General features: G+C 42.6%; 1 protein-coding gene across 2 annotated transcripts in view; it reads left to right on the top strand.

The window, feature by feature from the left end:
* Positions 1–13616, top strand: part of LOC309555493 (ATP-dependent translocase ABCB1-like) — a 148070-nt gene that overhangs the window by 92609 nt on the left and 41845 nt on the right. For both annotated transcript variants that reach the window (XM_082257530.1, XM_082257529.1), the window contains 2 exons: positions 5404–5607; positions 12244–12344. In XM_082257530.1, the coding sequence (XP_082113656.1) occupies positions 5404–5607; positions 12244–12344 (305 nt within the window). The remainder of the gene's footprint in view (positions 1–5403; positions 5608–12243; positions 12345–13616) is intronic.

Genomic DNA, 13616 nt, shown 5'->3' with positions numbered 1-13616 from the left:
AACTCCGACTTTTCGGCCGAAAAAAAATCTGGTGTGCAGACTATAAAATTTTTGTTGGCCATCAACACAGCGGCCGATTTTCGTGCATTCAGTACAGATTTCGACAGGGAAAAATCTTATGAGCAAGTCTGGGCATGCTCAGTGAAGAAAGAACACAAAGAAAGCAAACCAACACATGACATCACTTCTGAAGTAGAACTTTGTTGGGCGAGAAAATTCGTGTGCAGTCTAGGCACATTCCAACCAACAAAACACTACTCTGGACAAAAGACAGACGATCGGTCGGCCGATAATCGTTGCGTGTGTACGGGGCTTGAGGCTCTATTTACACCCATGCAGTTTGCTTTTGAGCATTTCTGCAGTGCTTTTTTGCTGTGCTTTTTGTGGGGATTTACCATGATTTTGCTGCATTTTTTATGCTTTTTTGGCGGGGGGCGGGGCAAATTTGTTGTTGGGCAGATTAAAAAACGCAAATTCCTGTAAAAATATGGTAAAAAGTACTACATGCTTTTCTGCAGCTTCTCCTTTGAAGTCTATTGAACCAAAAATGCAAAAAAGCACAAAAATGCATTGATGTGAATGTGTTCCATAGGAACCAATGTTCAAAATAATGTCCTGCGTTTCTGCAAAAAGCATGAAAAAACACATTGGTGTGTAGTGCTATTTCGATCACTCTTGGCGGCTACTGGGGTATGATGACGCCACCTGTGTAGTATTTAGGAGCAGAGTCTATATAATCTGTGTGATCAGGACAGGATTTATAGTAAGCGCCAGTGCCTCCACTCAATCAGGGCTTCTGATTAGCAAGTGAAATCCCAATTGAGAAAACATATCCATATAGACAATAATCCACACAGCAGAGTGTTTAAATGTCCATGTATTGAAGAAATAACATTCAGTGAAGCATACAACATAAGATATTTTCCTCTCAGGAACATGAAATCATCAGCAGTGTCTCTGTGTGTCTCAGTGAGGGGATGTTACAGCACTTACAGTTCTGTTCTCCAGCAGGAACATGTCTGTGTCTCCTCATGTCTCTCTTTTCCCAGTCTTACCCAGAAATCCTTGCTCTGCCCTTTTTGATGACCTCATCCTTCTTGCTGAGAGAGAGAGAAAGAGAGCACAGCAGCCATATTGACAAAGGGCAAAAACAAACACTGCATAACAGGAATACACACTTGAAAGATGGGCAAAGAAATTATCACATCACTACAGGTGTAAATGGAGCCTAATAGCAGTACTCCAAATCACAGCTGCTGCAAGTCACCTGCTGGATCAAATAGATCACGTGTTCTAAATAACAGTGGAAATGTCTTACTTGTCTGTTGCTCATCTCCATTGTGCTTCTTTTTTTGTGGCTCCCAAATACAGAACTGGTATTCCTGAGCTCCTCTCTCCCTTCCCAATGTCTGCCTTTTTTGGAAAGTTGCCTATTTATTTGCTTAACCTTTGCACCATCAAAGGGCTATAAATAGTGCTTCCAAAAATATTTACTGTGCTCAAACTCTATGACCACAGCTCATTCACTTTCAGTTAGCACTACCATAAATTGTTTTAAGATTAGCAACTTAATTTTCATTCAAAGAATTTTTGACTTTTGCAGATACAATGAATTATTTTATATCCGTAATTTATTACATTATACTTAAAGTATATCAAAGTTCATATAGCATGTATACCATCTATAGTCCTGGCGGTTGCAGCTTCATGTTTAATGCACAATACTTTTGTAACTAACATTGTATAGATGAGTGCTGACATTACAAGATTGCTGGGGTCCCATCAGAGGTTTGTATATTGACTGCAGCAATATAGACACTACGCAGTATACTGTATCTCTATAGCTGGTAGAGAAATGCATTTTCTAGCTCTTTATCCTTTTGCTGACCACCTAACCCATATGTGTGACATCAAGGTGGCTGTGCCTTAACATCCATGTGCCAGATGTGCACCCCTCCCAACACACTGACCGAGCTGTCGCTGACAGCTCCTAGCCAATGTCATGGATCAGGCACAGGGGGAAGGTGCTCCTGATCATATGATGTGAGAGCCAATAACAGGAGTCACGTGATCAGGAAACTCTGCCTGCTGTTTAGAACTCCTTAAGCAGGAAACGTTGGCAAAGGTTTAAAGTGAACCTGACTATAAAGTAACAGTGGAGAAGTGCAGATACCTGATAGTGCTTGCAAGTACTTGTGTTTGACATCGTTTCAATCCCAGTGGAGCCTCTTGGGTACTGGGCCCAGGCTGTGCATGGGGTCTCAACTTTTGCAGGGTAAAAAAGGCTAAATACATTTTTTCCTGGGGTCAATGCAGTCAGGAGGCCACAGTAGGTATTAAGAAACTGTGCTGCCTATCGTTATATCTGTAGGCTATTTGACTCCCACCCCCCGTAAGCCTGGCCAAAAAACTCCCATGTATCCATCCCCATGTGCTGACTTGTTGCTAGGACTTGACTTTTCACTCCTTTAATGTTGGGAATGAGCATCCAATGTTTATTACATCCTAGCAACAAGGCAGAACGTGAGTATTTATAACTGGAGGTTTTTCAGCCAGGCTTCCAGTGGGGCCCACATGACATTAAACTTTATTACCATTTTATACAGTTTTTAATACCTACTAGGACCCCATATTGGAAAGGTGAACTTAACATTTAAAGTATAACTTAAGGCAAAACATTGTTTTAGTTTTGGATAGAGTGAGGAAGGATAAGAACACTTGACAGTTTTTTATTGCTGTCTGTGTTCCCATTAGGGAGATTCACTCTCTCCATTTGTCATCCATTATTATTACCATTATCCTCAAATATGAAAGTAAAAAAAAATGGCAGAAATTTGGGTTATTCCCAGAACAGTTATAGAGGGGGAATGTTCAAATGTTAGCCCTGGGTAAGAACCAGGGATTCCCTCACATTGCAGGGATTCCTCTCACTTTGTTTTGGGCTATGGCACAGGAAGTGAAGGTAAATCTTCCCAATGGGACACAGATGGTGAAAAGAAAAACCTGACAGGGGTTATGCATCTCCCTTACTCTATCCAAAATAAAAATAAAAAAAGTTTTGCCTTTAGTTCTACTTTAAGGTCAGCCCCTCTTACACCAAGCCTCACTATGTGTGATTATACTGTCAAAAACCAGAAAAGGCGTGAGAAGAAGACACTGGCATCTAGCATTTGAATAACAAAAAATACAGCATAGTCCCAGGAGAGGGTGAGGCTGAATCTCTTGGACGGGCGTCAAAACCCCACATACACCAATGAGGGCCACAGGGACAAAAGCCATGTATAATGGGCACATTGAAGTTCCTGCACATCAGCATTGTTCTTCCTGTTGCAAATTATTATTTGTTAAGAGAAGGTAATGATAGCACATTGGTTTCAGAGATTTTCTAGCATGATGGAAATGGTGCAAGGGTTATCAAATTATTTGAGCATCCCTTGACAATTGTCGTACAAGACAGTCTTAAAGGTGTCTCCATATTTCCATCAATCAAACCTAGCTTATAGTGTATCAGCCATGGATTATATACGTAAGCCAAAAGCTGCCAAAATTATTTTGACACATTAGACTTGTGTTAATTCTGTCTCCAGCTATAACTTAAAATTGTACTTATATTTAAAAAAATATGTAGACCACATCATTAAAGTTTTATATCAGCTTTAGAATATTTACATACACTTGAATACCAACCAGTCTCCTGTTTTACTAAGTGGTTGCTCCACTTGTGATCCGAGAGCTTATCCTTGTAGTCCCCCAATTTTGTCCTTGGTTTGGGAATGAAGGTTGTCATCCCCCATGGCAAGGTCCCTCCCCTCCTTCCCCTCCCCTCCTTCCCCTCTCTTCCTTCCCCCGTCCTTTCTCTCTTGGCTCTAGGAGTCCTTTCCCCACTTTCCCTTTCTCGCCTAAGGGTTACTATTTTTCCACCTTTTTTTACTGTTATCTTTGAGCCATTGGGCCCCTTACCCTTTTTACAATCCCTGTTTGTCAACTGCCTACTGGGTGTGTTAATGAATGTTTCTTGTCTACCTCCTTTGATTGATCATAATGGAACATTGTCATAGATTTTTCTACGTTATGCAGTATGTCAGCCTTATTTTTTCGATGATCAGTTGCCTCCTACATTCACATGCTCATTTTTCTCGGCATGTTTTTTATCCCCCCCCCCCTGCATTGGTGGATTATGTCTGTCTTTTGACCATCCAATGACTTCATTGGTATGCTATGTGTATGGCTTTATTCATGTACGTGCCATGTTGTTTTCCTTCCAATAAAATATTTGGTAAAAGAATGTTGATATATATTTAGAAATTATCTCTTCTAAATACTTCTAGAGCTGCAACTTTCATTAAAATAATAGTAAATCAGCCATGAAGCTCCTCGGTGAGACCCTTTTCTGGTATAGGGTGACAATGGTCTTTCCTTGACTGAGGTGAGGAATATTGTGAGACATCTTTGACACGTGAAGATCTGAAGACATGTGAGAGTCTCAGAGGAGTAAAATAAAGGAGCAAAAAGGGAAGAGGGCCCTGGATATATGTATACAGTCACTATAGTGCTGTGTATGCGCATACACTCCTAAAGGGGAAAGGCTGCTGGTGAGTGAGGTCAACAAGGGGGGAGCATGTGTGAAGACCACCGACACACTGCGAGAGCTGTATTTAAGTTTATGGACTCACTAATATCGGTTTTAGCACATGTCACTTTATCTTGGAATTAATTTTTGGATCTATACTGTTCTATTATATTCTGTCACTTTATATTTTGTCACTTTAACATGGCACATGTCACTTTATTATACTTTTTGTATACATACACAATGTAGGGAGTAAGCACATAATAGGTTGTGCTTTTTGTAAAATATTTGCAACTTTAATCACTACACTGAACCTAATTAACTAACCAGCACCGCCACACCCATTTCCACATAGGTTTTCACAATGGTCTTTCCCTGTCTTCCAGTTGTGCTCCTGCTTTGTTACCCTGTCCCACATGCTTCTGATGGAGATACCATGTGGCTGTTTCAACACACATTACAAAGATATGATCCATTGTTGTCATCAGGAAGCCTGCTGTGAAATGACATGCAGCCATCACTAGAGTACATGCAGAAAGGAAGTGTCTGTAAAGAGACTGTAGGAGATCAAAAAGAGCGGAAATGTGAAAACAAGCATTTTATTTAAACATGCAATTGTCTTTTTTTTTCACAAACTAGATGCCATTAATTTCGTGTTTACATTTTAACTCAAATAACATGTACTGCTCTTCCAGCCATAAATGGTGACATGAATTATTAGCTTCAATAGTGCAGTATCCCTTCTTGTGTTGGCTACTGATAGATATAAAAAATTGTAATGTGCTGCTTGGAAGTTTATTTACTTTAAAAGAGTTTGTCTTTCCGCCTTGTAGGCTACTGGGAGCCGACTGGGATTACTCACAATGACAGTGTGCACTCTGCTTGCCGCAATCCTCATTGCTTTTGTACATGGCTGGCAGCTGACACTGCTTATCTTGGCCTGTATTCCATTCTTGATTGGAGCCAACATCATTAGGCTGAAGTCTATAGCAGGACACGCATCCAAAGATCAAAAGGCCTTGGAAGAAGCTGGGAGAGTATGTTTTTTTTTCAATTTCACATTTCAGACAATGATATAGTCTCTGAAAGTGTTATTAAATGTGTGAATGTGTGTCTGTATTACTGCTATCCCAAAGGAGCCACTTGGTAATTTGAGTTCTTTGTTCTGTGGCTTAACTCCAAGAACAACCTCAGATCCTCTGACACACCTGATTGAATGAAAGCTGCTGCACGCAAGCAGTATAGATACCTTTAACTCAGATATGAATTAGCACCAGGAAATAGGCAGAAGACCGTTTAGTGGTAAATTAACTCAATGTATTGATAGGGGTTTGAATAAATGGTGGTTGTGGAGCATAAATAAACATGCAGAAATGTAAATTCAGACACAGTCCGCTGGACAGAATAATCCCTATGACAAGACAGCTTAGAATAGAGTTCTGTACCAGTAGACAGGGATTAACTCACAAATCAGCAAAGTCAGGGCATATAAGCATTGACTGCAATGTGACTATTAATATTATATCCAGTCTGGAGTGCATTCTGAGAATGGTTAGGATATAGTGCAATGTCGCCTGAGATCAGAGGTACCTCTTAGCATAAGCAATAAGTGAAGGTCTCTGTGTGGCAGTTGTAAAGCGACAGTCTTTAGTCCTAACTCTTTAGCTGACTAGCATTGGGGCCCAGTTGTACTGTTGGTGCACATGGGAATAGTCCCAGTTAAAACTGCAGGCAACAATAAGGCTGCTAGATGGCTGTTTGGCCAGTTCCTAACGAACTCAGTCTCTGAGCTAATCGTAAATCTCCACAGCAGCAGCTCACCAGCCCCCAGCGATACTGCAGCTCACCATCCAGTCACACACGGCAATTATTACACTCTCTGCTCCACATCCAGGTGACCCTGGCTGTTGGCACTCCTAAGCTCAGTCCTCCGGAACCCAATCAGGCTGCTGATATGCAGCATTGGTGGTGCAGACTGGACTGCAATGTACATTCTCTGGAAGCTGTGTCCTGTATAGCCTGAAAACATGCAGCTCTGTCCCCTCCTCCTGGCAACCATCCTCTGGGAAATGCAGTTCAAAAGCTCTTGATTGCAGTAGAGTCTCTCTTCTCTGGACTACAGTTCCCACAGTACAATACTGCCCTAATCAGTCTACTGAACTCTTCCTGCTCAGCAGCTCCCTCCTTTCACTGATACAGCTGTTAACCAGTTCAGCGCCACAGGGCAGCAGCTACAGAGCGCAGCTGCAGCCAATGTTAATCTCGCTCTCTATTCTAAGCACCTGGCTACATACACTTTGTCAAAAGTATTGGGATGTATGCCTTTACACACACATGAACTTTAAGGGCATCCCAGTCTAAGTCCGCAGGGTTCAATATTGAGTTGGCCCACCCTTTACAGCTAATTAGCTATATTATTTTAAAACAACACAAATGGGACATATTAAATATATATATATATATATATATATATATATATATAGTGCAGTGCTAAAAAACTGGTGAATAAATGTGCATAAATAAATGCTGTAACACATGTATAAAAGCATCAATCAAAAATAGAACAAAAACGCATAAATTAATGGAAAAGAAAATCCAAAAAAAAGAGCAAAATTAAGAAAAAAAAGTCCAATAAATCCACACAGAAAAATTGTGACTAGAAGAGATAAGTCCTACATAGAAAATGGTGACTTGAAGAGATGATAAATCCCACACCAAGAGAATACAGATATGCTCACCAGATGGTATTGACCCAGAATACTATACAGCAAATGGGTCATACAAGCTGAATATCAAGATGTCCACAGCACCGAATGATGGGAACCTCTGTAGCGTCTCTGGATCACAGGTTTAGTGTAGGTAGGTATCCTCTAATCGCTCCACACGAAAATGCCCAGGAATCCCCACTCATTGATATGTGAAAAGGGATAAACCAGAAGACACCATAGCGTAATACCATATGGGCACTTTATTAAAGGATAAAGAAATACACTTACAATTTACGCGTTTCATTAAAATTAACATCCTCATAGGAATTAGACTAATTCCTATGAGGATGTTAATTTTAATGAAACGCGCTAGGAGTATCATGAGTGCCAGTCTTTAACTGAATGCTTCTTACCATTGGATAAATTGTAACTGTATTTCTTTATCCTTTAATAAATTGCCCATACGGTATTACGCTATGGTGTCTTCTGGTTTATCCCTTTTCACATATCTATGAGTGGGGATTCCTGGGCATTTTCGTGTGGCTACATTAGTTTTCCTTTCTAGGCTTTCTTTCTTTTATTTTCACCTGGTGATCTAGCCAGTAAGTCTATTGTTAAAAAAAGCAGTGTCCCCCGATGTAAATCCATCTTCACTCACGATGCCCGCTGCACTGCCGGACCCAAAAAAGAAAATTGTTCCGCAGTCAACTAAGGTAAAACGCCAAAATGCCTGGCTTGCTGTTTGACATTTCTTATATAGGTAAGGATGGGGCCATCTGACGACGTCACCTGGTGGCACCGCCCCCCTGTGACGTCACTGACTGGTGCATGCTGGTGCTGTGCCCCCAGTCCGATGGTGGAGTCGGCGTCGTGGTTGGCAATTGATTTACTTTGGGGGAACACTGTTTTTATATTTTTTGATAAAGGAATCTTAAAAAACTGTCTCTGTGTTTTTATTACTTTACTCCATACTCATTGACATAGGGGGGGGGGGGCAGGATCTGGAGGACCTCTTGTTAAAGGGGGCTTACAGTTTCCAATAAGCCCCTTGCCCGCTGACCCCCACAACCACAGCCCAGAGCCCCCTCTGCCCCAAAGCCTCCACTCCCCCATGTTGAGGGTATGTGACCTGGTATGGTTCATCAGGGGGGCGCACTCGTCCCCCAACCTTTTCCTGGCCTGCCAGGCTACATGCTTAGAAAAAGGGCTTGGTATGGATTTGGGGGGCCCCATGCCATTTTCTTTTTTTTTCTCTTTTTTTATTGCCTGCAATGTTTTTTTCTATTCAGTTGTCAGCGGGGATGCCCATTGACAGCTGATGACTTAGCGGTTGTTAAGGATACCACGGCCAGCTTCCTGGCCCGCTCCTTAACAACCAGATATTCACAGTGCTCTGATTGGGCAAAGCTTTGCCCAATTAGGGCTTAGAATGCATTGTGCCGTGCAAACACCCGCCGAACGTTCTGTCAAATTCTGGTGTTTGTCGAACGGGTGAACAGGCGATGTTCAGGCCAAACTTTTGCTCAGCCCCAACCGTTCGTCCAACTTTATCAAGAACATTCACAGAGTTGTCCCATAGCCAATTCTTTGTTATCTTGGCTGTGTGATTAGGGTTGTTGTCCTGTTGGAAGATTTACCCCAGTCTAAGGTTCAGAGCACTCTGGAGCCGGTTTTCATCATCGATGTCTCTGTACATTACTGTATTCATCTTTCATTTATCCTGACTAGTCTCCCAGTTCATGTCACTGAAAAACATCCACACAACATGATGTTGCCACCACCATGCTTCTCTGTAGGGATGGTATTGGCCAGGTGATGAGCTTTGTCTGGTTTCCTCCAAACATGATGCTTGCCGTTCAGGACAAAGAGTTCAATCCTTCTTTCATCAGACCAGAGAATTTTGTTTCTCATGGTCTGAGTCCTTTAGGTGTGTTTTGGCAAACTTTAGGTGGGATGTCATGTGCCTTTTGCTGAGGAGTGTCTTCTGTCTGACAACTGTCCCATTCAGGCCTAACTGGTGGAGTGCTGCAGAGATGTTTGTTCTTCTGGAAGGTTCTCCTCTCTCCACAGAGAAACACTGCAGCGCTGCAGTGGCCATTGGGTTCTTGGTCCCCTTTAAGGCCCTTCTCCCCTGATCGCTCAGTTTGGCCGGGCGGCCTGCTCTAGGAAAAGTACTGGTGGTTTCAAACTTCTTCCATTTACGGATGATGGAGGCCACTGTGCTCATTGGGACCTTCAAAACTGCAGACATTTTTCTGTCCCCTTCCCTAGATCTGTGCCTTGGGAGTTCTACAGATAATTCATTGGACTTCATGGCTTGGTTTGTGCTCTGACATGCACTGTTAACTGTGGGACCTTATATAGACAGGTTTGTGCCTTTCCAAATCATGTCCAATCAACTGAATTTACCATAGGTGGACTCCATTCAAGTTGCAAAAACATCTCAAGGTTGATCAGTGGAAACAGGATGCACCTGAGCTCAATTGTGAGTGTCATGACAAAGGCTTTTCTTTTTTTATTTTTAATAAATTAGCAAACATTTCAAACAAACTTCTTTCATTTTGTCATTATGAGGTATTGTTTGTAGAATTTTGAGGAAAATAATGAATTTTAATCCATTTTGGAATAAGGCCAGGCCCGGATTGGCCAATCGGGAGAACCGGGAGAATTCCCGGTGGGCCAGTCGGGTTGAGGGCCGGTGTCTTGATCTGCAAATATGCCTGAGAATATGCTTCCTGCATTCCAGCAGCCAAGGAGCGGGCCGATGACGTAATTCGGTGGGATCGGATTGGCTGCTGGTTTCTGCATAGGCGTGATTGGTCCAGCCCAGGAGCTGCTGATTCTCATTGGCCGATTCTCATTTCCAGCAGCCGAGGCGCGGACTGATGATGTCATCCGGCGTGATCTGATTGGCTGCTGGTTTCTGCATAGCCGTGATTGGTCCAGGGGCCGCCGATTCTTATTGGCCGGCGGAAGGCGCTTTTTTTTTTAAAGCCTTGAACTTGAAGCCTGGAATCATCTGGCACTCTGCGCCACCCCTATGGTAAGTTTTATGGAGTTTTTTTATTTGGATGAGCCTTAGGTTTGTGTGGGTCTCCTTTCTATCCAGCACTGCTGGATAGGAGGGGATGGGGCAGCTGCATATAGATGAATTGATCTCCTGCAGGAGGAATATGGAAAGATCAATTCCTTTATATTCAGCTGCCCCACCGCCCCTCCTATCCAACTTCTTTTGCTGACCCCCCAGTGCTCTTAAAGTGAAGTTCCACCCATTTAAATACGTTCAGATGTATGTAATCCTCATAAAAAATACTTTTAGCAATGGAAACTATTTTATTTTTTTTCTGCAAGGAAATACCTTTTTATCTTCTTTATTGATCCTCACTTCTGGGTCCGGCCGCCTATATGCGATTACGTCATTCGGCGATTTGCAAGGGCTGCTGGGATGTATACCAGCAGCCCTTGCGAATCGCCTAGTGACGAAATCTCGCATTATTACACCGGCACCAGCTGTACTCGGGATGTATTGCATTAAGTCCGTGCTTCGCCCCCTCCAGTGCCCTTCAGCTCCTCCAGTGCTCTCTGCTTCCCCTGTGCTCTCCAGCCCCTCTAGTGCTCTTCTATCTTCTATCATGTATGCAGTCTCTGACCATCTCTTGTATCATGTCCTCAGTCTCTGACCATCTCTTGTATCATGTCCTCAGTCTCTGACTATCTCTTGTTGCACTGAATTGGAAATATTTTTTTTGAAAAATACAATGAATTACAAGGCTGTAAAGAACAGTGCACCATTGCAAACGTATATTCTGAGGTTTTAATTACATTATTTTATTTATAGTCAATAGTCAGTCGTGAACTTAAGTGGGCTGGTCTAAGGCATGAAACTCCAGGGCTGAAAATGAGTCCCACTCCGGCCCTGAATAAGGCTATAACATAACAAAATGTGGAAAAGGTGAAGCGCTGTGAATACGTTCTGTTTTCCCTGTACATCTTGAATTCTGAAGTCAAAATTCTCTCCTTGTATGGTCAGCTTAAGGGCTCTTTCACACGGACGGTCCGATCAGATCCGCCTGTCAGTTTTTTAGGCGGATCAGATCGGATCCTCCATGCAGCTCTATGGGGCAGCGGGTGTCAGCGGAGACACCTCCGCTGACACCCGCTGCCATCCGCATCCGATCCTGTGCGGAAATCTGGACGGATGGAAACCCTATTTTTCCATCCGTTCAGTAATCGGAGCGGAGCGGATCTGATGAGAGCGGACAAGCGGTCCGCTCTCATCCGATCCCCCATAGAGGGAAGCGGGTGCTGAGACACCTCCCTCTCCGCTCTGCGAGCGGAGACGGAGCTGTCATCCGCCCGGCTCAGCGGGGATCGCGGATCGATCCCCGCTGAGCAACACGGATCCGCCTACGGAGGCGGACCGTGTGAAAGAGCCCTAACTGTCAGAAACACTCACCCCAACCGGTAAACTGTAAGCGTGTTTGTGTCTAAAGCCAGTTCACCAGAGATCTGTTGAAATTTGATCAGTGTGTGGCCATCCCCGTTCAACAGAAATCAAAGATTTGATTGGCTTTTGTTGATGGGACATGCTGGAAATCTTTTGTTGATCAGAGTCTAAAGCCACTGATCAATGTATTCTAACAGTAGTGGGTCCTACGGGGGAATTCTTCCATCCACCTTGTTTGTATGGACAGAGGAGTCTTTTGTTCAGCCAGCTGTCTGAACCATAAAAAACAGTATATGGCCAGCCTAAGTGGCATGATGCAGACAGAGCAGTGTCCTCTATTTATACCAAGGGACACTTTTTGATTCAGAAACATATTACTTCTTGACATACAGCCGTTTGTTTAATGTGATCTTTGATAGGTCTATTTTAAACTTATAGCTATGTGTTTATCTTTTATTATTTCAGCACATTCTAAATTTAGACTAGTTATTTATATCTCTTTTTCTCATCTTATTTAGATATCAACTGAAGCTGTGGAAAATATACGGACGTTGGTGTCACTAACAAAAGAAGATGCTTTTTATGAAAAGTATAATAACAGTTTACAAAGACCATACAGGTTCACACATTTATTAACTAAGTGATTCTAAAGGTTCTGATTTTTTATTTTTTTTGTTAAATAACAAACATGTTATACTTACCTGCTCTGTGCATTGCTTTTGCACAGGGCAGTCCAGATCCTCCTCTTCCCAGGTCCCCCTCCAGCAGTCCTGACTCACACCCCTCTCTCTCCTCATTGGCTGTAATTGGCAGCTGCTGTGTGAGCCAATGAGGAGAGAGAGAGACCCGGGAGAGCATATGGAGATGGGGCTCAGGTAAGTATAAGGGGAAGCTGCACCTGGAAGGTTTTTTTCCTTAATGTATGGAATGCATTAACCACTTAAGGACCGGAAAGGTTTTACCCCCTTAATGACCAGGCCATTTTGTGCGATACGGCACTGCGTTACTTTAACAGACAACTTGCAGTCGTGCAAAGCTGTAACGAAATAAAATGGATGTCCTTTCTTCCCACAAATAAAAAACTTTCTTTTGGTGGTATTTGATCACCTCTGCAATTTTTATTTTTTGCGCTATAAACAAAAAAAAAAAAGCAACAATTCTGAAAAAAAAAAAACAATATTTTTTACTTTCTGCTATAAATCATTCCCAATAAAAAAAATTTAAAAATCAAATGTTTTCATCATTTTAGGCCAATATGTATTCTGCTACATATGTTTGGTAAAAAAACATCCCAATAAGGGTATATTGATTGCTTTGCACAAAAGTTATCACGTCTACACACTAGGGGATAGATTGATGTCATTCTTTTTTAAAACATTTTTTTACTAGTAATGGCGGCAATTTTTAGCGGAACTGCGACATTTTGGTGGAAAGATCGGACACCTGACACTTTTGACACTTTTGGGGGGGGGCCAGTGACATTACTACAGTAATCAGTGCTAAAAATATGCACTGTTACTGTACTAATGACACTGGCAGGGAAAGGGTTAACACCAGGGGCGATCAAAGGGTTAAAAGGGTCTAACTGTGTTGGAGTTGTATTCACTGGATGAACACAGTAACCTGTGTTCCCAAATAAGAGGAAAACAGGATCCCTGTGTTAATCACTGACAGAACAGCGGTCTGCCATGTCTCCATGGGGAGCGATCGCGGGTGTCCGGGGTACATCACGTCCGCCGGACCCGCTAATTGGCTCCCCCTCTAGATAATTGGCGTGCGCCCCCATTAACTGCTACATAAAACTACGTACATGTACATAGTTTCGCGTAACATAGCCGACCTGCCACCGTATAACTACGGCGGCTGGTCGGCAAGTGGTTAAGGTAGAAAA

The sequence above is a fragment of the Pelophylax lessonae genome (assembly GCF_965119305.1).
Source record: "Pelophylax lessonae genome assembly, chromosome: 5".
Taxonomy (NCBI): domain Eukaryota; kingdom Metazoa; phylum Chordata; class Amphibia; order Anura; family Ranidae; genus Pelophylax; species Pelophylax lessonae.
This window is presented reverse-complemented; position numbering and strand designations above follow the sequence as displayed.